The sequence below is a fragment of the Patagioenas fasciata genome, chromosome 5 (genome assembly GCF_037038585.1).
Source record: "Patagioenas fasciata isolate bPatFas1 chromosome 5, bPatFas1.hap1, whole genome shotgun sequence".
NCBI lineage: Eukaryota > Metazoa > Chordata > Aves > Columbiformes > Columbidae > Patagioenas > Patagioenas fasciata.
This window is the reverse complement of record NC_092524.1, coordinates 63,222,784-63,250,361: the sequence shown is the minus strand read 5'-3', so window position 1 is coordinate 63,250,361 and position 27,578 is coordinate 63,222,784. Positions and strand designations below refer to the sequence as shown.

Here is a 27,578-nt window from a genome sequence, read left to right as displayed (position 1 = left end):
GTGTTGCACCTATGCAGAAAAATATTGCCTGCTGTGAGTTGGGTTATTGAAGGCATTTCATCGCCTCTGCCTCTCTCTGAGAAGCCTGAAGTAGGTGTATAGTTCATGATACATTAGCAAAGTTTCTGCTTTTTAATAGTGTATTGGTGACTGATGTAGATGCTTGGTTCCTCACTGATAAATATATCCCCTAGTAATGATCAGATTGTTAATTTTGCCAGTTTACTCCTGTGCATTTTGGTGCCCAGATACTTAAGCCAGGCCATTTGCTAGAAGAGGCCAGTCTCATTAACACTGAAGATGTTCTCAGCCCTGCGTTGTCTGATGCTGCCCTGATGAAAGCAAAGCTCCTCTGATCCAGCATGAAAGATGACTGAGTGGGAATCAAAAGTGGGAACAATTTCTCATTTCACTCTAGGTTTTGTTGCCACTTCAGCTTTGCTTTTTTTTTTTTTCTACTTGGAATGGCTCTTTCTGCCACATTGCTTGCTCGGAAACGGAAGGAGAAGGTTGGCTGTGTGGGTGTAGTTGTTGGAGTTAACTCAGGTGTGCCAGAGCAGCCTCAGGCGCTGCTCAGCGCATCCTGATCTTGCTGCCCATGTATCTGGTAATGTCTGTCAGGGCTCAGACCCTGCTTGCTGCTCCAGCAGTCACATTTGTGGAGCTGGCAGCACCGATGTTAGCCAGCTCCAAGGGACGTCACTGTGCATGAGCTGAGCTCATTGCAATGTGGACGTGCCCTTCAGTTGATGTCTTTTGGTCACTGGTTGGAGTCTCTGCAACCTATCACTGGGGAGAGTTATTCAGAGAAACCCCCAGGGGCTTTCACACTGATGGTGAGGGTGAAGGGTTGGTCAGCCTGGCCTTCAGAAAGCCAAAAATACCTGCCTGCCTCACATTCGGGCACACGCAGTTTCAAGGTGGGAGCATCAGAGGTGCTTTGTCTTTCTGCAGAGCGTGGTGTTCTCCGTGGTTGTATCTGGACTTCTGCTGTGCCATGGTGCACCCTGACACCTCAGCCCCCTCCTCAAGGCATCAGGCAGCCATTCATTAGTGTGACAACCAGCTGTGGCCTTGGCTTCAGTTTCCTCTATAGGGGTGGGAATGGCTCCTGTGAGCACCCAGCTGTGAGCCAGAACCAGATGTAGAAGACGGTGGTGTCCAGAGCTGGATGTGGAAACCTCAGAGTGCTCTGGGGTTGCGGTTGTGATTGCAGTCTCTGTTTCTCCCTCTGGAAAAGTGCAGTGGTCCGACTCCGGGAGGGTCACTCCTTTGTCCTGACCTGATGGCAGAACAGTAGGTCGGTATCTCCTGATGCTGTCGTGTTTCCAACAAGAGCATTAAATCCTCACAGAGACGTAAATCCCAGCTTTCCGGTAAGGATAACATTGACGGTACCTAATGAAAGGGCACTTTTAACAGGGTAAACATTTATATTGATTTCCTTCTCATGCAGATGTCTGGTAAACTGACCTCCCGAGGCACAACCATCTGGCCTCAGGTGGGGGGAGGATCTCAGCCCATGGAGAACCTCACCAGGCTCTTGCCAAATTGTTGCTCAATAGCTTTTTTCTGCCACTGAGGTGGCTTACGTCTCAAAGACCTGTGGTATGGATATATAGGTTTTATGGGCTTTTGTCTTAGCTGACCTGCATAATTATACTGCGGGCTCGTGGCTGCGGGCTCTGTTGTATCTCTGCTTTCCATCGTATGTTCTGGGATCATCCACGTATAAAATTAGCGTGGGCGGTAAACAGCAATAAGATGTTCCCTACTTGGATGGATTAAATTAAAATTCAGTAAGAAACAGAGCTTTGGGTGAGTTTCCAAATTACTTGCAGGATTGAACTGAGGAGACTGTTATGGTATTGTAAACCTTTTGGGTGGGTGAACAGCCTGATGCCAGTCAGGTGGCTTTATTGCCTTGCAGTGTTCTTTCAATTTTATGTACTGTGCTGTGTAATCTTTTGTTATTAAATAATAAGCAAAATAAAAACAGTTGTTTGTCACAGCCAGCTTGTTTTTCAGAGAATTTGTTCGCTTTGAAAGTTCAGTCTGTGTGATCTCCAGCCTTGTCAGGAGCTATTATATTGAATCTTCTTTTAAATTGTGAAGCTGGAGGACAAACCTAGATGTTACTGTGCACATCTCAGCTGAGAGCGGAGCAGATTCGGCAGGGAGCAGCCTCTGATGCCATGTACTGTGCCGTTACTTTTTGTCACAAACATGTCAAGATTATCTGCTTCCAGTGTTACGTGTGTTGGCTGACATGAGCATTTGTAGATCTGCATAATTTTTGAAGTCGTTCAAAATGTGGATATAACACTTGGGCTTTGTGAAATCTGTTTCTTTTTTTCCCTCTTTTATGGATCACATTGCTGTTCAGAAGGTTGCTTGTTTTGTTATTCCCTCCCACAAGGTACTGCATTAATTTGTAAAGTTCATAACGAAAGTGCCCCAAACTAGAAATCATCATAAGTAGTGAAAAACTTCTGAAACACTTGGAAAGACCAAGAGCCCCATTACTCTCCCCTTGCAACATTTCCTTTTAAACAGAGGCTGTTGTTGCTTTGGCATATATAGGATCGTATCTTAATGCAAGATATTGTTATTTATGGAACTTGGCAACCCTGAATTCAGTCTGGGCTTTGATGGATAGGATTCTTCGCATGTAGTGTATATGTGCATGTGTGTACCTTGGTAGCCTTTTACAGATGAAGTTGAGTCACGCATGTTAAAAGTTGGGTGAGATACTTCAGCTACTTGCTTTTTCAAGCTGCTTTTTGATCATTAATACTCAAACCTATCCCAGCCTTGAAAGCAATCATGCTCTTCCATGAAGACACTTTTTCCACCCTCTGTGGTGCAGCCAGACAACAGAAGGAGCCCGTATCTGTAACCATGGCAGCCAGTAATTTATTGCTCCATATGGCTGGTGTGGCAGCAGCTGCTCTGGTTTAAGGAGGTCAGGGCATGGGGGCATTTAAGAAACAAAACCAAACCCCAGTTTAAAACCTTCCTAAATGGTTTTGTACAGTAATTGTAGAGTTCCCCATAGAGAGCCAAGGGGATAAAATAACTTTTATTTTTATACATTTATGACTTTTATAAATTATGTATGATTTTAATCAAATATGTTATTTCGGGGGGGGAAATAAGTTTTTGTCTCTTTTTGTGATGGTTTTAGCTTTTTTCAGAGTGACCCCTTCGGGTCCGCGCACCAGCCAGAGCAGGAGCAGGATCCGACCTGCTGCTTTGGGATGTGTTAGATGCTGTGCCAAGAGGGAAACTGTATTGCCCAAATTGAACAGCAGCACTATATTTCTAGTAATGAAGTGAAAATGTATGCTCCGTGAGCAGTTATCAGGGAAAGGAAATACAGGTTTAATTTTGGTTGGGGTGTGAGAATCGCTTGCTGCTGAAGAATAGTATAGAAGGGCTCTTGGATTTAGCACTAGTTTGCAAATACGCTTCTCATAAGTGTGAATCTTTTTATTTTCATTAAGGGACCATTCTAATTAAAATGAAACTGGAATGTTTACTCTTTGCTTCCTATAGCTGTGATTGTTATTTTCACTGTATGAGCACATGTATAATTTGCTCTAAAAGAAATGTCAGCAGTTTCTGATTACCTTGCAAGTCTTACTCAACAGCTTGATTTTAATTGGGGAGAAGAAAGATTTCAGGGTGCTCCAGGAAGGTCTGATGTCTTTTGGTAGCAGGAGGAAATAGGTGCTATCTTTGGTACAATGTTAATTGCAATAATCACTAGTACTGGTTTAAAATAAAGGTCCTTCATTTCTTACCCTTGTTGGTTTTTTCCAGTCATGTGAATGAAATACAACCGGTTTGGTAATTAGCATCCTTCAGCTACATAACCTTTTGACATTGCTGCATTTGTGTGTTTGTAAGCATCTAAACAGGGTGACTTTTGGAAAACAGTGATTGACACTAAGTAGATAGTCTCAAATTTTAGGAAATAAGGAATATTTTTATGATGAGGGTGATGAAACACTGGCCCATGTTGTCTAGAGAGGTGGTATATGCCCCATCCCTGGAGATGCTCTGAGCAACCTGATCTGGTTGTACGTGTACGCGCTCATTGCAGGGGGGATGGACCAAACCATTCTATGAGTCTGTGAAAACTCTACAATTCAGGTTAAATAAAGAAAAGATAAAACTAGTCACATGAGGAGGAGTGCGTCCATACCTTCAGGTACATTACTCTCTAAGCCTAGAAGTCCATCAGGATTTGCAAGTAATAGATAGTTTATGTGGGTCAAAAGTATCTCTTTCTTGAAATTTTTTATAGTTATGAAATACGACAAGAAGTATCAGTAACAGAATAATGTGTTCTGGATTCTTCAGTGGTACAGCCCCTGAAGCGTTCCCATGGCTTCTTTCTGTTCAGATCTGCTGTGAGGAGGTACCTTAGACTACGTTGGTTGCTGAAATGCCTTCAGGGTCTTGCAAAGCATTTCAGAGATGACCAGTTTCTGAACCTTTTTGGAGCTTAGCCAATATAATGTATTTTAATATTGTCTTCTCCATCAGAGATAATGATCTGAGTCTCCTCTGCTCATTCTCTGGGGTTTTGTTCCCTCCTGCTGATTATTTGAAATATATAAATAAGCAGGAAAACAACCAGCATCTGTGTGTTAACAGGGAGGAATGACTAATAGAAAAATGAGAAGAAAGATACTGCTTATCATAAAAGACTGTATCTCTGGAGACATAAATTGGTATTCATTAAGTTGTTTGCCCAGACTTAGTTAAAAGACAGAGTTGAGGAGCTGTCTGAGCAGTGTTTCAGTAGGAAGCAAGTCATCGTCTTCGTGACTAGATACATCCAGATGAGGAGGAGAGCCCAGAAAGCAGCAGTAAATGATGGATTGAGAACAGCCTTCATGGCAGTGAGGAGACAACAGGCTATGAAATGCTCTTCAGAAAGAACAATATTTAACACTTAGCTGTGGGGTAATACTAATCCATCTTTTCTCCCCAAATATGCAGATCATTTTTTCGTATCTGATGGAGAATTATTAGAAACATTTATGTTCCATTTGTGTCACTTTTCATGCAAGGTGTGCAGGGTCCTTTTGATTTTGATGATGATTTCTGTAGGTGGAGACTGGAATTTCGCCTGTAATGGTTATGATATACTGTGTGTATAATCCTACTGGTCTCTTCAGTATAGCATCAGATACAGGAAAGCGGTTGCAGAGCGATGCTGGGTAATTCAGAGTGTGGCTCATTTTTTGCCATGTCTACATTCTTAAAAAAAACCAAACAGTTGAGTCTTTTGGCTTTTGTAATATGTGACAAAACCACCTGATTCAAAGACCTTTGGGCTGAGCTGAGGCTGCAGATTGAGATGAGGTTTTGTCATTGTGCATGTTGACAGGTGTCTTTTCTTGTTATCCCAAACTGGGGCAGACGCTTACAAGAGAATGTGTATATTAATTATTGTGGAGTCTGTGGCTCTCCGCTCTTTATCTTACATCTTTAAAAAAGTAATTGCACAATACAACACTAACAAAGTGCTTTCACTGCTTGGAGAGTGAATACTCTGTGTCAAACTCTTGTGCGTGGTGTAACTTTTCTGATGTTCACCATTCCTTCTTTGCAGATTAAGACCCTTGATTTCAACACAGCTCGCCAAAAAGGCTAAAAAGGCTGCCACTGAAGAGGTATGTAAAGTCCAGCACTTCTCCTCATGCAACAGTTTGAGTTTGGAAATTCCCACAAGCCTTTCTCAGCCCCGTTCTGGTTATGTGGTAGATATGGGCAAAAGAAATGAGATGTCTCTCTGATCAGACCAGGTTAACTGCAAACACTGCAAAGCTGAGGTTGCCTGTTTTCTAGTCAAGACTTACCCTTACTTATCTGTGAGAAACATTGGCACAGCCTCATAGCGCCTGTTTAGGCAGCCAAGAAGAGAAAACCCTGCAAGTATCTATTATAAAAAGGTACATACCAAACAAGTGAGTAGGGGGAGTAGGAGCGAGCAGAGCTCGTGCCTGTTTCTCAGCACTTGGACTGTCCCCATGGGGAAGGGGGACGATGCAAAGCAGTGTCTGTGCAGCCAGGGCCGGCCCAAGGGATGGCTGGACTTCTGCTTGAGATGAGTGACAGAACACAAACCGATGGCTTACCCTGTAGAGCATGGCTTACTTTGGGGTTGGTTGGCTCGTTGATTGGTTTGAAAACATAATAGGACCATGGAAAAGTTAGCACTAGTAACCGCCCGCCACCAGAAACCCTCCGTGGGTGGCTTTGTGCACCTGCATTTTCTACTGAAGGGATCATGATTATTATCATAGAGCAATAACTGCTTTCTTTCACTATTATTTTCACACTATACAGTGTAGATGTATGCATTTTGTGTACAATAAAATCACTGTCTACTGTGTATCGAAAAATTCTGTCCCTAATATACCAAAGGTATTTGTGCTTCTTCATTTTCCCATGAACGTGTGACACTAGCACCCTTTTGAAAGTGAACCAGTTAACTGGGTAGTTTAACATGCTTTGCCAATTGCCCATCCATACATAAAGCTATATGCCAAAATAAAGTCCAGGATGTCTGGAAGTGGATTCAGGAAGTTCTATTTAAAGGTGTTGTTTGACTGCCTTATTTTTAAAATTAGTAAAACCCATTGATTTTCAGAAACAGTTTGATATCCTGCCTGGGGAAATACATTTTCACTTCTTATGCTATGCTCATTAGAAAACTCTGCACATTTTTAGAAGTATAGCAGTCTGGAAGTGGACATGGTAATTAGAAAAAGGTCACATTTTAATTAGCATGGTGCAATTTTAAAAAATAATGACTCAATTGTAGCTCTTTTATATTCACCCACTTTTCAGAGCAGATGGATACTTTTAAGCATATAAATTGATATATATTATGGTGCTGATTCTTCTCAAACTGTTGTGTCTATTTCTGCTTATACCAAAACCCTAAATGGACTCAATTTGATCACTCTAGGGCCAAAAGCAGTAGTAGAAAATATAAAATAAACTGGAGGGAAATTCTTTTAAATAATATGATTAATTTGAGCATTAAAAAATCATGAAAACCTGTCTTTGAGAGATCCGAATACCTAAATACTTGATTTTCGATTAAAATTAATGGGTGTCTTTGCCCTATTAATGAGCTATTGGAGCAAACCCTTAGGTGACTTTGAAAAATCTCAGGCAGATTCTTTAGGTTGACTGGCGTGGTATATGACAAGTTAAGGAATAGCTTTGATGTTTGAATAATTAGATCATCAACTTTCCGGTACAGGGACTTTCTCTTCTGGTGTGTCTCTCAAGTGCCTGGAGTTACAGCATCCTAAATAAATACATTTATAAATAAATAAAAATAAATTACAATTCTGAATCAGAACTTACTAACAATGGAGTTGGAGAAGATGCGGCAGAACATATTTCTGTGCTGTAATTTAGAACATAAAGCACTGTAGGAGTTTTCTTCTAGTAGAGACCAGAGGATTTGGGGTTTGCTGGTCTCCTTTGGACCATCCATTGTTAGGAGCACCTTAGCACTGTCCTTCCAAAGGAAGCGCTCCCGGTCTTTTCCAGTCTCTCCTAGCAGAGGAGATGATGACTCCGTGCTGATAACTGCTGAGTAGTGACAGGCACTACTCAGTGTCCCCATTTCTCACCACTGCTTGCATGACAAAGCAGCGTTAATGGTTAATGTTCTTCAAGTTTCCACGAGTAGGTTGCCTTTTTGGGTCACAGGCTCTAGTGTACAGACCCCAAATAGTCCAAGTACAGAACAGAGATGAAAAGTGCCCTGTTGCAGAGCTGGTGGAGATGAAGCCCCTGTGATGGTTCTTCCCTGGATGAGGGAGGGAGATGGAGCCCTATACTGAGGACACCACGGAAATGGGAGCTCCAGAGTTCCTGGATCAGTCATTAGTGAACTGAAGACAGTATTGCCTTCCCCTCCAAATTCACCTGTCCCAGTGGTGTTGCCCTTTCTCTCCCTCCCTGCTGTGTCCTGCCTAACCTTGGAGCAGCTGGGGAGGTGCACGTGTGGAACAGGTCCCATCAGTGATCCAATTCCCAAGTTAGTGTTCGGGAATCATTATTTTGATGAATTTCATAGGTAATGCTACAGGTGCCAGGGTGTGTTATCAACCTAGTGCTCTGCCATCACATTAAGTGCTGTCTAAAGAGTGCTATTTGTTCCACAGCTCGTTGTGCCTCCAAATAAATCCAACCAGAGCTGTCAAAACTAATACATGTTGAGTTTTTTTCTGATTTGAAGGGTACATTTTTGCTATTATTAAAGTGTCAATAACATTGTTAATGTGTAATAGGCCTGATGTGAGTTAAACACAAGGAGGAAAAGGTGGTAAGTTTTCCCACAGAGCACTGCTGAGGAGCCTTCACTCCTAAATTTCTCCTTATCTTGTGGTTGTGAGAAGGTCTTGTTACCGTCTCTGGATATTTCAGTTACCTGGCTCTGCATTATGTTAAAACTGTGGATATTTGTTGCTAACTTTAATTTAGGCAGGGTTTAACTGGGCATCTTGCACATCCCTGGAAGAGCTAAGCCTCTAGCACTGGGTGTGTACTTTCCCGCTCCCCTGTCCCTCTCATTTGGAAGCTGCTAACGTTTTGTACAGATATTGAACAAAAGGAATGGGATGCTCTACTGTCCCCCCTTCTTTTTTTTTTTTGCAGATGACCTTCCCAAATGCACAGGCAGAAGCCCCTGACGTAGAAAAAACAGGAGCTGTGCTAGTGGAGAGTGGCCCAGTGGCTTACAATGCTGACGAAGAGGTGGAAGAGGAAGAAATAGAAGAGGATGATGATCACTGCATGAGCGCCTTGCAGTTAATGGGAGGAAACGGTAAGTGCAATGCTGTCTAAATTACCGCTCCTGGTGCTGTGGGGCTCCTGGCCTGGAGTCACCCTTGGCCAAAACCTGACCTTCTTAGAGACTCCTCCTGAGAAAACTTCACATCTCAAGCTTTAGGCTAAGAGGGCCCCTCAGAAACAAACTGAAGTTATGTCTTCTCTACAATTAGGTTTATTAACATGCATCTGAGGAATTACAGGGTCCGTAACCCCTCCATTAGCAGAGCTTGGGGCTCATTGCTCCAGCAACATCCAGGTTGTCCGTGAGCCTGTGGACGTGGCGGTTCAGCTCAAAACAAAACAAATTTCACGCTGCATTTCTGGGGAAAGTGTTAGGAGGAAAGAGTTCTTCACAAAGTATAGAAATTGCACTGAATGCATATGGTGTGCTGTATGGTACACAGATGTGGGGCTAATTTCTTTGGGTTACCCAGCAAAGCCACTCATTTAATTAGGCTTCTTTGCTGGCAGGAAAAGGCAGTATCCTTTCCGCTGCGGTTTTTCCTAGCTGGACACATCCACATTTATCCTTTATTAAAAACTTCCCCATAGAAGTTAAGCTTTGAAAATGTACCAAAATATTTTTTAAATGAGAGCTGCAAATTATGGGAAGCAAGATGGGAATAAGTTTCCTACTGGAATGTTATTTACTGCAAAAATCTTTCCACTACTATTAATTCAGCTTTCGTGGACAATATGTATACATTTCACAAAAATGTGTGTTGCTTTTAAATTGATTTCTCCGCTGGAAAATGATTGCTGAACCGTAGGAAAAACAGTTTGTTGCCTTGGTTTATTATTAGAATAATGTTCCCAAGAAAAGGCACCCATGTGGGGGAGGGTGGGTCTATGTTTATTAATAACCCCCCCACAAAAATAGAATAAAGGTCACTGAGATTTTTTTCTTTGTTCATGTTACTATTTTTAAACTATTCTGAGAACATTCTGCTACTCCCTGTCTGGTCTGGACGACAGCTGAAAAATCAGAGCTAAAAAAGAAAGAGAAGGAAAAGAGTATTCCCAGAATTCAAATGCAGGTGTGCAGAGCTGCTCAGCAAAACAAATAACTCCTTGCGAGCTGCTCTCTTCGTGGGTTTTAGGCCTGTCTGCCTAGAATAACTGCAGGTATTACAGATGGTGAACTTCACCCATCCTGCACAAATTATTATTGATTGCACTTAATTCTGCTTCTGAGCATTTGCTTGACTCTTTGGATGAAATGTTGCACTGTATTGAATTTGGAATATAAAGGTTAATTTTACTGAATGCTCATTTGTAACAGTTATCCTTAGGTTCGACTTTGCAACAGAAAATATCTCCCGCTGCATTCAGAAGCACGCAAGAGAAATCGGTGCATTAGAAACACGCTTCTGACACACACATTGCACAGTCTTTGCTCTTGGTGTTGTTTCAGAAAACAAACCTGGGTGAATAAACGGGGCAAAATTTGAAGTTGTTCCTCTAGGAGTAAGTAGACATGGGAGATCTGAGTCAGATGTGTTGGTCAGGACTCGCTGCACGACTCTTTTGATGTTGATGGGAACCCTGAGCTATCTCCGAACCCTTGCAGTTTCAGCTTATAAATCTGTGAATAACATAAACAAGGCAGCTGTTTTTGTGGTGGCTCTGTCTAGTAAAAACTGTGCTTACTTGTAAACGTGTGCTGCTGCTTATCAGCCACCTTGTTCCAAATTGCTTGTGACAATCAGGCTTGATCACCCTAACCTCTAAATTAAACCAAGTATTTCACATATCCGTGTGCCAAGTATTCCTAAATGAGGGGCCAGTGACAAGTGAGAAGAGACAGTTACACACACATGCTTACAGATAATTTTATTTCATTGAGGAAAGTACCTGCAAGAACTTTTTGCTTAGCCCTAGGAAAATATATGATTTTTTTAAAATGGTTGCTTAAAGCAAAGCTTTCCATCTAGTTATACAGCAGGAAAACAACCTGAAAGTAGCAATACTTTTGTTGTATCTTCCACCTGCCTGGAATATTTGCATTTTTATATGCCTTTGCCTTTGTGTGTTTCAGATTATGGCTGTGATATGGAGGATGATGATGGCTATTAGTTCCATTTACTTCCAAAGGACATGGACTGTGTCTTTTTCCCAGCAAATCTTCAGTCTTCAAACTGTATGAATAGTGAAAGAAGCTGTCTATGGTCAGCAAATGTTATTGAACAATCCTTACTTTTGTAAAGCGAATTTTAGGTTGGTATTGACTCTGGTCAGTTTACATTGACCCATAACCCAGCAATAAAGTTTGGGTTTGTACTTGAATTTTTTTTTTTTTTTATATTTTGGTGGGTCATAGTTTGAGGATGAAATTAATAGGAGTAATGTTTCCAGAGAACAAAAGAAAAGAGACAAAATAGGCTGCGTCTGTGTGGCTGAAAGCAACACATGTCTTATTTATGTGACTCTTCTTTTAGGCACGCTGTTGAAAGGGAGCAGATAGAAGGACGGATAGAAGGACAGGGAAAAATGAGAAGTGTGCCTGTTGATTATTTGAATACAATAGCATTAGTCGTCTCATGATGCTACAACCGAAAGAAAACATTTCCAACCTGTATTGTAAATATGACCCGGTTATTGTATACAGGCTTCCTTACCCAAGGCTATCAAAAATTAATGACAAGTTATATATTTTCAGGACAGTATCTATTTCTCTGAAATGAAATAGTTCTTTATGTTAATCAATTCATAGATTTCTTAAAAGGTATGACAGTAGAAGGCCACGTTAGCAGTGAAGAACCATCTTCCACTGCCAGTCTGGTGCGGTTTACATGGAAGGAGGGAGAACACCTGGGTGAGGCAAGAAGTGTAGAGAGCAAGGAGGTGATGATGCTGACCTCCTGTGCCTTTGCCGGGCGCCCCCAGGGACAGCCAGGTCTTGCTGTGGCCGATGTTGCTGCAGGAGGGTCCCTCTGGCCGTGGCCACAGTGCTGCTCTTGTCCGGCTGAGCCACAGTGCAGGTCTGCTCCCAAGAGCTGACCTTCCAAAGCAGTTGGAAGGGAAAGCTGGGCTTTTTAATAAATGAGCTAGCATCTGCTTTGGCTGAATTTAATTGAATGTAATTTATTTAACTTTCTCTGGGTAAATTAAAAGTTGCCACGCAGCAGTCTTGACTTTTCATGGCTCAAATCCCACCCTCCAACAGTCACTGCTGCGTGGATAACAGTGGAGCTCCAACCCTGTGCGCCCTGCAAAGCCAAGAAATGGATCCTTCTTATCCAGTTCCATCAGCTCTCACGGTGCCGTGGGAGTGAGGGTCAGGGATGGAGCCCCTGTTGCCATATTCCAATGGCAGTTGCCATCCCCTGTTGCCTCTGACCTGTCTTTCCCTGGCTCCGAGGTGCTCGACTCAGCGGGAAACGCACTGCGCTCCGGATCATGGTCTGGTTGACCGCAGCTGCAGGAGATAAGATGTTTTCAGCTCTCTCCCATGCCTACTGACAATCATGAGAGCTGTATCCCTGTAGAGATATCTATCCCTGTCTTACACCAGGGAAAGATGGTTGTTTTTCTTACCAGCCAGAGTGATGATGCTGCCCATGCCTGTGGTCATCACCAAAGAGGAGAAGGGCCAAATGACTTTCCATACCTCTTCTTTCCCTGCATAAGAGAGATCATGTAAAGAGGACAAGAGTGAGTGCTTTTTTTCAGGAGCAGAGTTGATATTATTTGGCTGGTAAATGTAATTTGTTGGGTAGATTGTATCTGCTAGATATTTTCGAGCCCTGTGCAAGGATATTTCTGCAATGAATTCTTGAAAGCAGAACTTGGTAACAAAAATGAAGTAGTGAGGCTAATGGGAAGAAGAGCTCTTCTGAACCAGATTTCAGTTACTTAGCTTGCAGCACATCAGTGGAAAGATTCCATATAATTCATAGGGGAAAAGCTGGCGTTTTCGCCGAAAGTCCCTAGATTGTTATCTGATACTTTTTAAATACTGCACAGAAAATGATACTGAGGAGATAAACCTTTCTACCTCTCTTTTATCTACACCATAAATTCAAAATCATGCTATGAGCAGACAATTTTTTAAAAAGTAGTTTGTTTTATCGAAGTTCATGCTCTGCAAGTCTTTGAGACAGTTGAGTTTGAGCTTTTGGGTTTGAATTAATGTGTCAATAGGGTTTGAATTAATCTGCCAATAGCACTATCACAAATACCCATAACACTCTCAGTATATTCTCAAACCTCGGGTTTTATTCCAAGGTACACGTTATTCTCTATGCAGGAAATAAACAGGCATAAATAAACATCTGTATGACCCACGTAGGTCGAGTGCTTTTCTTAAATGCATGTTGGCTCTTAAAGAAACCGCTAACATTAATTCTTAATTGCTAAGGGTCTTTCCTCCAGTCTTCGTGTAGATTTTCATTGGTTTGTTCCCCCGAAGGATACTAAACCTACCGCCATGTACTGATGTTATGAGGAGGAGCTGAGAATCCACCCAAATAGCTACTGCTAGTAAATTCGAATTTCAGTAGCATGTTGTGTTTCTGAGAACATTGTTTCCTGCACTGGAAATAGAGGATTGCAGTTTTTGAATGCTTTTATATGATTTGGTTAGGAAAGGCTATCGCATAGTCTGCTAGAAGGGCACTTGGAAAGCGAAAAAAATAAAGACCTACAATTCCATAGTGTCTCAGTATTGCTGGTGAAGTTAATGACGTGGTTTCTGTACAGGAGTCCTAAAGGACAGGCCATGGTAGGGGATAGTCAGACTTCACTCGGAGCGTTGTAAGGTTTCTTAAGCTGTAGTGGTTATGTGCATTTTTAATTTATTGGTGGCTTACCGGGATTTTTATAATGTTCATTCCTTCTTGATTTAACTAAGCTCAGGAAATGTAAACAGATGAGAACATGCTAGTTTCTCTTTTTATAGCTAGTCATTAAAACGTAAAAAGATTAACACTGCATTAACTCTGTTTACTGCTGTTGATGTATCTGGACGATTTTGTTGTATATAAGCGAGCCTAAATTCACTTGGAGTAATTTGGACCCTGCTTTTCTCAGGATTCTGATTATAATGAAGAGAGCTTGTAAGGCCTCAACATTTGTTGTTCTTAGGTCTTCGTATTTGAACCCACACAAGCTGTGTATCATCGGTTTTGTTGCATAAAGCATGTCTCTTGCTGCAAGTCACTTTGCTTGACAGGCAAAACCCTCCAGCTGTCGCATCCAGCTTGTCTGCCATGCAGCCTTTTAACACTTTTATATTGTGGGAGTAAAAAATGAAAGAAATAAGGAAAATAATGTGATTCTTCACTAATGTGAGTGCATTTTCAGTGTCTTAATCATCTATGACGTTTCTTTAAAATCACTGTGTTCAGTACAGCAACTTTTAAATGGTGCCAGACAGCCTTGTCTTGAGGCTTGAACATGTTTGTTGAAAAAGTTCTTGCCATCCTGATGGCTTGTTTGTATTCTTTGGATTGCGTTGAAACTCCAGTCGCAGATGTGTACAGTCAATGTAGAGTTTGCCTAATAAATGTTCTGTTTCTTATTTTTGTGTTTGGTTCAGTTAGTGCCAAGGAAATTAAACCTGTTTGATGTAAGCATACGTATCATCCTTACACAACCACAATATGAGCCATGTTAAGCTTTTTTACTGTAATATATTTGCTGTAAATAAAAAAGTAAACCCCTTGCATAACCCATCTTTTATGGTGCTCTCCCGCTAATTTCTCATTTTTCTGTCTTCATTCTTTTGAACATTCATTTTTGATTGCTGCCTGATTGGTTGGTAGTGGCCAAAATCTGTAATTCAGAGCTTTCTTTCCTCTCTAAATGGGACGACACATCTAATCAGAGAAGTGTTTTTACAAGGTATTGTTCCAGTGATAAATGTAGATACTTTCTATAAACTGCTTAACCTTAACGAGGTTTTTCCACTAAGCTGTATAATTAACTAACTGTGGGAACAATATAGAGTGTGTGTGTTTAGTGGAATTGTTCCAGTGCTTGTTTTTGAAAGTTGTATCTTGATAAATAAGGTGTGTGCTGCGGAAAAAATTATATTATTTTTTCAACAGCCAATTGCCACAGTTTTGAAGCCAGAATCCACATCGACCCTTTGTACACATGAGTATTTGCTGCTTTTATTTTTTTCTGTAAGTGGAGCTACTACTGGATCCTGAAGAAAGTTTACTGCCAAGTTTTAGCATATCGTTGGACAATTAACAGGAGTTCTGCTAAGGTGGTAAGTGTGTGACATTCCAGCCTTTCCCTGGCTCCCCATCCTCTCATGTAGGTGCACTTCTGCTCTCATGGACATCGAGATGCTTTTATCTTTGTTGTTTTTCAGCCATTCCAACCCTTTCCACTGACGGTTGGGAACTTCTCCAGTGATGCCCATCACTGATTCTCTCACTCATAACATCTACTCCAGGGATGGCAAACTCATTTTCACTGGGGGCCACGTCAGCCTTGCAGTTGCCTTCAAAGGGCTGAATCTAATCTTAGGACTGTATAAAGTACATTTTATAGTGTAAAGTTACATTTAAGCTAAGCTGATCTAAGCTGTTAAAAAGTACTGGCCACCTTGGCCTTGTATTTTCTATTGTACAGTTACTGCCTTTATCCTATATTTTTTCTCTTCCTTACTATACAAGGCTTTCATAACCAAAACCAGTTCATTCACCCAGCTGTCTTCATCAAATACGCCTCCCTTAAGGCCCTGAGAAGTGAAATAATGTTAATAAAGCTGAAATCTTGCAAAGCTTTATATTAGCTTCATTTGTCACTGGTAGATCATAGCACACTTGTTCTTAGGTTCATGTTTTGTAATGCAGAAGAGGCTGTTGTAATTTTTACTCATATCACACGTGTAGGAAGAGTTACAGCATATTATTGAGTATTTCTTATCATCACCCCGGTACCTGGCAGTGATCTTGGTGAGTGATGTTTTTTTAAAGGAGTTAAGCACACAAGAAAGGAGTCTGGGTAAAAATTCATTACTTACAGTATAACAAATTTACTTGGCGTGATTTACTTAATAGTAATTGGTTTTTTCTTATGGGACTATTGTGCATTTTCATGGAAATGAGGGAGGCGCATACATTTCATAAAAATGCAAAATGAATTTCCTATCCTGCCATGTGACTCTAGGAGCACAGGATTTAATGACTTTTAGCATGGAACTTACATTTGTTGTTGTATGGGTCGGCAGTAAGTGACAGTGTACTGGACATTAGGATGGCAGTCATTGTATTAGGTGTCTCTACTGCAAAATTGCAACAAGAATGTCTTCTTATTGCTCTGAGTGTTCTTAGTAAAGTTCCTTAGTTCTTCCAAACCAGAAGAATACAGAGAATTAAAGGAATTTGAACAATACAATGAAAAGAAACAGCACCAACACGTGCTTACCAGGTAATTTTTCTACAGTGCTCTTCTGTGGGAAAGGTAAAAGAGACTCAGAGGGGAAGAAGCTGAATGTTGGCAGGAGCAGAGGTGAGGCAGCATTGCTCGTTTTCCCCACAAGAATTCCTGGCTCCTCCTGTTTATATCCAGCACCATCCTCATCATTTGTAGACTGGCCAGTCCACCAGAGCATATTGAAAGGATTAGTACACATAGCCAGGTAAAGAAGGGGAGAGGGCGGCGTGTCTTTGTTTTGCTTGAGTAAAAAACAAAGGAGCTTAATTATTTAGGGGGGTTTTAAGGGCTGAAGTTTGATGTTAAGGACAAAGCTGTGTTTAAAAACATCAGTAAGAGGAGGAGATATTTCATTGTGATGATGTAGCCACAGCAGTGAGCATAGGAACAGACTGTGGACAATATTCATGTCTATGGAAACCCAACTGGTCTCACTCCTGCTTTAAAAGAATTGAAGTTTTTGGCCATGCTGCTGTTGCTGACATGCGTCAGGTGTTGTCAGGTGTGATTTCTAACTGCCCCCGTGCTGGTTAATGGATGGACGTGTTCCACACCTATGGGCTGGTGGTCACATTTCTGGCTTGGTGCACATGTCTGCTGTCCCCCATCCGTGGCCACTCAGTCCTAAAGCAGAATTTGTGAGGTTTTGGGGAGGAAAAAAAAAGCATGCCTATTTCTCAATTCTGCTTTTTTGCCACCATGACAAAAACCAGGCTCAACTGATAACTGCACAGCCCAAGCTGGACTTGTGTCCCACCTTGCCGTGGAGCAGTAGTGCATGTTGGAGGGCAGCTCGTGGCTGGTAGAGCTGTATTGTCCTCAAGTGACTTGGCTGGTAGTGTGACTGGCAAATGCTCCCCAATTCCTGCCCTTTTTGATGAGGGTGTCTTAAGTCTGCTGTTCTTGCAGAAGTGCTAATCCTGGTCTTTGTTAAATACGCCTGAACACATAAAGATTTTGGAGCAACCATTTTAGAGTAGAAGTCCCATGCAAAGAGCGTGATTTTTGCCCTAAGCAGGTGTCGGCAGTGAGGGATTTCCAGTCCACAAAAATGCAAATGACTGATTGGAAGGTGTTGTGAAGGCATCCGTGATAGATACAGTTGCTGTAAATTGGTGCAGTCCCTGCAGCATCAGGTAATCAGAACTTTTCTGGTGTACATCGGTTGAGGATCTGTGCCACTAGCAACAGTCCCTAGAGGTGGTGGCAGTAGTGAAGGAAGAGAGTGAAGTGCTCTGGGGTGAAAACAGTTTGTGATATTGTGGCATGTTGCCCAAAGCCACTTACTTGTCAAGCACAACCTACTGCTTTGCCTAATTAACCAGCGAAGGCAAGTTACCAATTCTTCTGATTTTAAAATAAATGAGAAAATGGAACTTCAGCGATAATAGTAGGGCAGGGCATGTAGTGCATCCTTCTTTGGCTCTGCCTGGGAATGGCTGTGGCCGTCAAAACTTCCTCTCTCCAGGTGATCATAGACTACTCTGATGTGGATCTTTAATGGCATAATGATTCTTCAGAGCAGCGTCATGTCTGGGAAACAGGCTGAATCCTTGTATCTGCTTTGATTCCTGCCCATACTCTGAGACTTCACTGAAGGAGGGTCCACACACACCTACCAGCACAACTCAAGTGAGATTCATGGTTTGACTCAGGCTAAAATATAGCTAAAGCAAATGGTTTCAAAACTAGTCACTGTTTTCAAGCAAACTCTTACACAAGGCCACTGGGAAATTATTTGATGCTGCAGCAGGCTGTGTTAAATCAGTAGGACCTACCATAAGGTCTGAGGTCTCCAACAGCAAATCAGTGCCTTGTGAATCATTGTGTTTTCTTTCTGGACCATCAGGCACCACAAGGAAGAGTCTGAGTGGATTTCGCTGCCTCCGGTAAGATGAAGGATCTTTCATCTTGTTGATCTTCCCTGTATATTTTATATTGCTTCAGAGGAGCTGGCTGCACTGCATTAATAAAATGCCATCTCAAACACTGTTGGTGAGCGTCCTTGGCACACTTGCAAGTGTAGACTGCCTGATCTCCTCTGCCACTTGTTTAGCAAAAGGTCTGTATCAACAGGGGTATTGCAAACCATTGTAAAGCTGCCAAGCATAGACCTCAAGTATTGTTGCTGCTTGTGGGATAATACTGGTGTGAAAGGAGCTGCATCTCAGATGAGAGACAATGGTACATCTGTTAGGAGATCGTGTTTGTCCCAGCCTGCTGCATACATGAGCAAGGAGAAGCAGTTGTACTAATACTACTGTGCAGAGATGTGGTTCGTGGGCCCTAAGGGCTGTGCTCAGCCTGCAGATCAGTCCCATCCATTAAACCACCTTGAGAACTGCAGCACGTGTGATGCTCAGGAGGAGATAAGCTATTGAGGCACACCTGGCACCTCCAGTGAAGAACAGCAGTAGGCAAGATGAAGACACAGTTATCACAAGACTTAGCTGAGGTTTGGAAGGAAGGCTGTGGCTCTTCCAGTGTCATTTCAAGCCTACTTTCCCAGCCAAGCTTAACTATCACTAAATTCTTGGGTAGATCTTATGCTGATTGGGGCATAAGATGGCTTGCCATCCAAGAAAGTGCTTTTGTGAGGTGCGTCTGTGTGTTTAAGTTACTCCCTCTATTGCCATACATTGCAAGGACCTTGCTGGGGTTTGTAGCTTTCCTTCACAGACTGAGGCATACGAGGTTCCATCTGAATATGAGGAGAGACTACTTTGAGGTGCCAGAGCCCTGGAACAGGCTGCCCAGGGAGGCTGTGGAGTCTCCTTCTCTGGAGACATTCAAACCCACCTGGACGCCTTCCTGTGTGATCTGCTCTGGTGAACCTGCTTTGGCAGGTGGGTTGGACTGGATGATCTCCAGAGGTCCCTTCCAACCCAACCATTCTGTGATTCTAAGCAGAATGCTCAGTGCCCAGCACAAGTAAGCAATCACTACTGAAGATCGTCTATGTTAAATTATACAAAAAAGTGGGGGAAAGCAGAATTGTGATGAAATTGGAGCATGAAAACATCAGTTCCTCAGGTGTTGGAGCCAGGGATGTCCCACATTGGAGGTGGAGAAGCGCTACAACAACAGTGGAAGTAATCTAGTCTGGTAAGCTGTGACCTGAAATTCCTCCTCAATTCATCTCTGAGACATGCTCTGTGTTTCCTAATTTTGCAAAGGAGGGTGGTGAAACTATCTCAGGTGGCTCCCTACAACATCCCTTGTTCTTCACCATTAACTACTCACATGGGCATGGTGCCCAACGTGGTCTCCTCTGAGCAGTGACTGTCACACGCTAACTGCCAAATCCCACTCAGATCCACATCTCAGCAGGTGAAGAGTCTGGGGCATCATAGCAACAGCTCCTTTTCCTGGAAGGGGAGCAGGGCTGTTACTCGGGGCTCTCACCCAGCTCTGAGTCTGGCTGCTTTTCTGTTTGATGTATTTTACCTAGACAATATCTTGGGGTTTTGTATCATTTCTTGTGGGTAGCTTAAGGAGATGAATATGGGAGCTGAGGGAATCTAGAACCACCAAGGGCTTTTGGCAAATTGGCACAGGATGCGAAGTACTTTTTACACAAAGACCCTTAGACTCTGTGTTCTCTGCTCTTCTTTGTAACATACCAATTGCTAGTATTTCTAGAAGAGGATACAAAATAATTTCTGGAGATGGTGCTTTAATTTGCTGTGTTAGGCAGCGTGGCAAATAGTGTGAGATCAGTGAGCAGCAGCAACATCCCAGCCACAGCACCATCCAGAAGTGCCGAAACAAAGAGCCGTGAAGAAGAAAACAGTCCTTGTGTCTGAGGGTGTAACATGGGAGAAAGGGCTGAGCTGGGAGCACGGCACAGTCTGGTTTAACTGGAAAACAGGAGTGACAGCTACTTCCCAGCTGATGCCAGAGGAGAGCTTTAGGGACAGGAGTGGGTTCTGCTTCTGGATGGCAGCTCATCAAAGCCTTGGGCTGCATCCTTGGCTGGTGCAGCCAGTGGTGCAATTCCTACCTCATGGTCACCCCATCCACCAGCAAAAAGGGAAGATGTCTCTAGAGGAAGCAAAATTACCCCCTGGAATCCCTGCAATCCGTAATAAATAATTGAGGTGTAAAATGCTAACAAAACAGAATGGAGTCAGGCATGAAAGTGAAATCTGCCTTTTTAAACTTGAAAACACTGTGATATCAGCAATGCTGCAGTGTCTGGGAGCAGTCTGAGTGAAAATGTGGATGCATTTAGGAATTATGGTATTTGTACAAGAAATGTTCAAAGGGCTGAAGTCTTCAGTCTCTTTAATTAGTCATGGGAGCAAACAACATTGGCTTTCTGTGAAAGAACAGCAGATTGTTGCTGTTCTGTCTTTCTAAATACATGTCCTGTTTCCCCCTTAGTATATTTCATTATAAAATACAATATTAAAGCTTTAAAAAGTCTTTATTAGCTAGCAGATGGTTTTGCAAGTCATTTTAATGAGATGAAGAAAACTTTAATGGCAGACATTTAAAATTGTGCTTAGACAGACTATTGCCTTTGGAAAAATCTCGGGAATGTTTTCTCCGTGTTTTTGGCAGAGCTTGACACCAGATTATGTACAAGGAAATAGAAGGGGAAGATTTATGCTGACTGATTCCCTCCCAAGAGTGGTTTTATATCAGTGTGACATTGTTGAGTTCCCCAGTCACACCGTGATTTAGGGGTGCAAAGGGAGAGGGAAACGCCATTAACTCGACGTGGTTCAAGAGAAATATCGCATTTCTCATATACTTACCTCATTCCATCGCCACGGTCAAGAGATTTTTTTGGGAAGCTTACAGGCAGCGCCCTTGCAGGCAGGGCAGCAGTGTGCCAGCCACTTCTGGCCATCTCTTTCTGGATATCAGCATTGGCAGCATGTGGGGTTAAGAAGGAGGAGGTGGAGCACCGAGACCCTGCCCCTGCGGGACAGCCTTGAGAGCCTTGGCTTTCTTCTTCCACCCATGCTGAATTTCCTGAGGTATAAGATACTTGTGTTGAAAGCAGGTAGGAACATGGTTGTTGTCAGAAAAACCTTTCAAGGACTTGGTGGTTCTTCCAGGTCTGTATTTTTTACTTGAGCAACCAGTGCCATGTTCTTTGGAGGTTCAAGCTGCCTCATAATCTGGACTCACATCTGGAACAGCCAGTTCACAAGGATGGTTTATATACATTTAAATATGCAAGTCCTCTCCTCTCCTCTCCTCTCCTCTCCTCTCCTCTCCTCTCCTCTCCTCTCCTCTCCTCTCCTCTCCTCTCCTCTCCTCTCCTCTCCTCTCCTCTCCTCTCCTCTCCTCTCCTCTCCTCTCCTCTCCTCTCCTCTCCTCTCCTCTCTTTTTTTTTTCTTTTCCTTCACAGTGAATGGTTGCTGACTTTCAGACCTGCTTCCTCCAAGGATTTGTTTTGGCTGTGCAGGGTCTTGGCCTCATGGGAGCAGGGAATAGGGAGCGTGTGGTGATTCATCTGCACAGCCAGAGGATTCACTGTCCCTGCACATACTAAGAGATGAATCATGCTTCACAAAAGCAATAAAAAATGCCTATTAAATGAGTAATTGCCTGGCTGCCTTCTTAGTCTGCCCAATCCTTTGTTCCTCCCCTGGACTGCTGACCGTGTTATACCTGGCCAAGCTTCACCGTCAGCTTTTTACACTGTTGGAGACCTTTGTTCTTCTAGTTTTTCTAGATCTGGCTCATCTAATCTCAAAAGCCATTTTTCAGATTTGGAAAAGCCTTGCAGCTTGCAGGTCACTAAGGAAAGCCTTGTCCTTTTTCTCCACGTAGAGTGCGTAGGATCGCCTACACACCGGCAAGAAATAGCGTACTGCAATGTATCTAGTAACTATAGTGATGGACTTGTTAGAGATGTATAGAAGGGAAAATAAGAAAGTTTGTTGGGACATTAACACTCAGCAGAGGATAATTTCTCTGCTTGTGAACCCCAAGGACCCTAAGTTGCTCTGAAGAGCCCTGTGATCTCCAAAAATTTGGCGTGAGGAAGGTTCCTTCCTCTAACAGTGATGTGTTTCCCTGCCCCACTGCTCGGGAGTTGCTCGGGAAGGAGGTTGGGGTGAAGTGCCCTTTGAGATCTAAATAACACAGGTGCGTCTGTATCAAGGGATGGAACAGCTCTTCATCTTCTCCCATTTTGCAATACTAATATTAAGCAGCAAATAGGGGGAATCTGTTGTCATTTTTTCGCCATCCCTACAGTTACCTCCATTAGCTCCAGGGCTACTCTTTGGTAATAAAGACCCTTGCCAGTCTGCTGTTTTCTCTGTCCAACAGTGGGTATTTCTGCGGAAGCCTGTCCTGAAAGAATGAGTGCTTGCCAAGAGAAAAACAATTCATCTGTTTGCCAGGGACGGATGAGAAGCATCTGTGCCCCCAGTGGCAGATGAACTGTAGGATGGGAACATCTCCTCAGCACTGGCACATGCCTTTCTTGTGGTCACAGGGCTGTTGAGCAGCAAATTGCCATCCACACTGTTGTGACTCTTGCAGAATGAAAGTCAGACCACTCCTGCTGGCTCTGCTGCTCTCAAATTACAGCGTTGACTTGCGTGGTGGCCAAGGTGACAAAGGAGCAATATGGTCCTCTGCCATTTCAGGTGGGTGAAGAAAGGTCATTGCAGTTGGGCATGTTTCCAGGTCAGGTCGTTCTGGGAACAAACAGACCCCCCTTTCCACAGTCATGCAAAAATATACAGGGTCTCACCTTCTTGCTCTGTTTTGACAACGCACCTTTGCTGTGGCCTATTTATCCCACTGACTCCCAGATTCACCACTGTGGGCTCTGAGGTGCAGCAGTGCCAGGCATGCCTGTATAAATACAGGTGGATATCTACTCTGTAGAGCTCTAAACTCTCGAGGAACATTTCGCTGCATCATCTTTGCTTAATGACTCTCTGGGCTGCCTGTTTCTCTCCACTGACTATAAAGGAGCTGCTGGTGAGTTGTTGGGACAGAGCTGTTTGCCTTGTAGGCACCAGGAGTGAGGTGGGGTGCCGAAATCCCATTCCCATCTCTCTCAGCCTTTGTTTAAAGTCATAATTGTTCTAAAGAGCAATAGGCTTGAGTTCCTCCCTTCTGCCATTAACTAGACATAATGTGCCACAAAACAAAAGAGCTTTTAATATATAGCTAGGCTGACTAGGCATTATAAAATGTTGCACCATAAATATCTTAGATTAATAATTTGTTTATTTGCCACTGCACAATAGGCAGCGGGAGCATTTGTGAGGCTGCTAAGCGATGCTCATTGCAGCTAAATTTGGCATTTAAAATATGCTCATGCGACAGGCATCACAAAAAGTTTGTGAGGAATGAAGGCAATTTAAAATGTCTGAAGAACATGCAGAATAAACTGCAGCTGGCCTATTTGCCCCACGCACTAATTACTGCTGCTAGCTTCTTTCTGTGGCATTTCCCACACTGCAGATCTATTACTGAAGTTGTGTCATGTCTCGCTGTGTGTGCGTGGTTAATTTGGGCTCCATCAACGAAATCCGAAGCTCACATGAGCCGAGTTAAGCCACATCCTGAATGCTGCGAATCTCCTCCTGTTCCTGGCTCATGGCTGCAGTGCCTGCGTCCTTGTGCTGTGACTTAGACTCATCAGAAACCCTCCAAGAACAATCCCAGTGTGCTCTGATCCTTCCAAAAGCATATTTTCTAACTGCTTCTTGAGCGCTTTTGACCCAGGGTCACAGTGACCGTGAACTTTCTCCACTCTCTAAAACTAAAGTATGTTTTGGATCGAGTTGCTTCCCAAGAGAGCACATGGGTTACACCGTCATATGGAGCTGGAGATGAAAATCCTGCGCAGCACTGACATCCATCATGAGGTATCCCCAGCAGCTGAGGTGCCTGGTGTGTCACCAAGGATGGGGACTCAAAAGGTGGAGATGGGAAGGCAGGAGCTCATTAGGGCCCAGCACCAGGTGCCTCACACCTGGGCTCAGTAGCTACACATATACATCCATGTAGATCAGTAGATCAATGTGTAAATGCCTTGCGGTTGCCTTCAAAGGGCTGAATGTAATTTTAGGACTGTGTAAATGTAGGAGTAGTTACATTTATACAGTCCTAAAATTACATTTGGTCTTTTGAAGGCAACTGTGAGGCTGATGTGGCCCCTGGTAAAAGGAGTTTGACACCCCTGATGTAGAGGTTTGTGCCAACCATATGGATTGGAGAAATGCTACATGGTGCAGGTTGTGTAAATGAAGTTTCATCTGAATGATCTTGTTTTCAGGCATGCCAGTGTGCTGGAGAATGGAAAGGGGAATTTTTGTCCCCCCCTGAGGCGGGGAGTCATTAAGGGGCCTGGCAGATGTGTGAGGCTCTAGGAGACTCATCCCACAGAGCGCAAGCTCCTCTTGTTTTAGTTGAGCAAAACTGGCAGGCCATCTCCTATACAGTAGGAATAGGCTGAGTTTCTGGGAAAATGGTACAATTTGCCAGGTCTCCTGGAAGGCTTCAAAGGTGGGCTGTGGGCACAGGTGGTCCTTCTTGCCAGTGAGGTGTGCCATGGGCCAGCTGGCAGGGCTGGCTCGAGGTTCAGGGCAGCTGCAGGGCTGGGGCGAGTGATGTGGTTCCCATGCCGCCCTAGGGACACTAGACGCAAATATTTTTTAATTTAATTTCTCCCTGGCTTTTACAAACAGTTGTGATTGTTATGCCTGTTTCACAGGGGCTGAGTAAATAAGTGCTGCTATTGACATTTTACCTTCACCTCGCTTGTGTCAGATGTGATTTAAAGCACCTGTTTAGCCCTGTTGCTGTTCTCTATCAGGGACTGGGCAAGCCTGTGAGCAGGGTACTGGGACATAAATCCCAGCATAATATGTTCCCAGTGCCTTGTGGTGGGGTCAGTGAGAGAGCCGGTGGGTCAGGTCAGAACTCTGACTGCAGGCTTGGGAGAGGCCATTGGCACAGCCAAGAAAACCAAATGAAAAGAGTTCAATTCCTCCCAAAACAACTCTTTGGAAGAGCTTTATGTGTGATGGTGAGCTTGATCTGCTGTGTGTCCATGAATTGCAGAGCTGGGTGTGAGCTGCCCTGGGATATAGAGGTTGGTGCACCTGGGGAGCTGCAGCCATGGCTGGATGGGCAGCATCCAAATTAACTAAGGGCAGTGTCCCTGCTCTGCCAGCCCATCATGGAAATCTGGTGTGGGGGGGAGGCATCTCAGACCTTTGAGTCACATGGGAGATATCATCATCTTGTGCTTTGTTTTTCACATGTCTGTTGGAGTTTGAGATGTTTTGTTATTATTTATGACTGCACAGTAATGCTCATTTTTGCAGGGTGCAAACAGGATTCTATTCTCTCAGGAAAGAGAAGCAGCCCCATCCAAGTTGTACAGCGTGTTAATAGTTCATTTAAAATTCCTGTGTGCATTTGTTTATGAAATGAAGTGAACACGTTAGAGCCTTGTCAAGACTGTCATCTGGGTCTCCCTTGATACGCACCCTTGTATTTTACCCCTGCAACCAATGACCCTTTTTCCAACATCCCATCTCCTCCCCACCCCTCCACATGGGGACCATTTCTGCCTTTGTTTCCCTCTGGTTGTTTAAAATCCAATATGCACTGTGCCAGGATTGACTCTGGGGCTCATCGCTGCTGCTGCAAACCTGGGGCTGCGGATGTGCCACCATGGGAGAAGACCCCAATTTACCAATGCAGCTCCTGCCCCGGGAGAGCCAGGCTGGGGAGAGATGCAGAATTGTGAGGACGTTGCCTGCTGCTGGGTATGAGGCTGTGCAGAAAGGCAGCTGGTGTGTTTGCTGCTTCCCAGCTAAACTTGTTTGGATAGATATGGGCTGCGTTTCTGAACGGGCGGTTTTAATCCATTTTTTAACGCTAAACTCAGGCCCAGGGTGAAGCTGCGGTATAAATTCCCATGGGAATTAGTGCAGAGCCAGAATGGGAGAGTCTTAAAGCTCTTTTCACTGTTTTTCCAGAGCAGCACTAGAAGAAGATGGTATGTCAGCATTAAACTGGAATTTCTTGTAATTTGTCAGTTTTCACAATTCTGCAATTATTAAAATGAGGTTTTTAAATTTTTTTTAAATTTGCATTTGCTGGATGCCGTGAATCAGAAAGTGGCTGGAACAGTTATCTTGCTCCAATGTAATTTGATTCTCTCTCCCCTCTCTTAGTATTTGATGAGAAACCTTTGTATTTTCATGCTCTAATACAATCTGGCACATAATTACAAATGACTCATAGATAATCTTGGTCATGGAGCTCTCTGAAATTAGATGATAATTTAGCCTGGAATTTCTGTAGAAAGAACGAAGGAAAAGACAATTATAATTATTCTAATCAAGATATCTTTTTCTTTGCCTGGGGTATTGCTCTGTGAGCTGCCAGAGGCCTGAAAGTATTTAGACCGTTTCTGCCGCTCGCTGTTTCCCAGGCAAACACCACTGATCACCGTGTAGCTTCAGCACCGTGAAATTCCCCTAAGTGCTGCTGACAGAGAGAAGAAGATGAAAGGCACGGGGGCAGAACCGCGGAGCTGCTGGCTGGTGGGGTGGGAGCAGAGCAGACACCAAAAAGCGATGCGTCCAGGAGCTTTGTGCAAACCTTGAGGCTTCACACCTTGAGGGACCAAATCCTGCACTGATTGCCACACAGGGATTGAGGCATTGCAGCTGGCAGAAAGGAGGGCCGTGTGCTCCCATTCACATCATGGGATCTTGTGCACTTTCCCTTCCTTGGCTTTGATGTTGGTTTAGATGCTTCTGGTCAAGTGCTGGGCTGTGGGGACCAGAAATCAACGTCCTCGTCCTCACTGTCAGACCTGGTGCTTGGGGCCCATTTACAGAAGACATGTCTGGCCCATGGGACATTGAGCAAGAGAGAAGTCACCACGAGATGTGGCCCAAAAGGAGAAGGAGGTGATTGTGTGAGGCTGTCCCCGGCCTGGTGCGTGTGGCTACTACATCTCATGTCTTGGTCACCCCTGTAACGTGGATGGACATACAAACAGATTGGTAGGAAAAGAGACTCAGAAGTGTGTGGCTTGTCTCACCCAGCAAAGAGGGGATCTGAGTTCAATCTATAAATACTTCAAAGGGGCAAGCACTAGGGAAGGGAAAAAGCAAAGAAAACAAGGTTGCATAAGAATAAATAAGAGTAAATTAACCGTGAAGTAATCTAGGCTGAAAACTGGAAGATTTTTTTGTATTCTGGGGAGTCTGTCCTCATTTTATGTTCTCTTTATTTGGGGGAGGAAGATAAAGGTTGTTCCCTTCATCCCAGAGGATTAATCTGAAATGTAATGACGG

General features: G+C 43.5%; 1 protein-coding gene across 2 annotated transcripts in view; it reads left to right on the top strand.

The window, feature by feature from the left end:
• BRF1 (BRF1 general transcription factor IIIB subunit) overlaps nt 1–14,552 on the top strand; it is a 179,969-nt gene extending 165,417 nt beyond the window's left edge. For both annotated transcript variants that reach the window (XM_065838810.2, XM_071809723.1), the window contains 3 exons: nt 5,630–5,690; nt 8,701–8,869; nt 10,916–14,552. In XM_065838810.2, the coding sequence (XP_065694882.1) occupies nt 5,630–5,690; nt 8,701–8,869; nt 10,916–10,953 (268 nt within the window). In that variant the 3' untranslated portion in view covers nt 10,954–14,552. The remainder of the gene's footprint in view (nt 1–5,629; nt 5,691–8,700; nt 8,870–10,915) is intronic.
• The last annotated feature ends 13,026 nt before the right edge of the window (nt 14,553–27,578 follow it).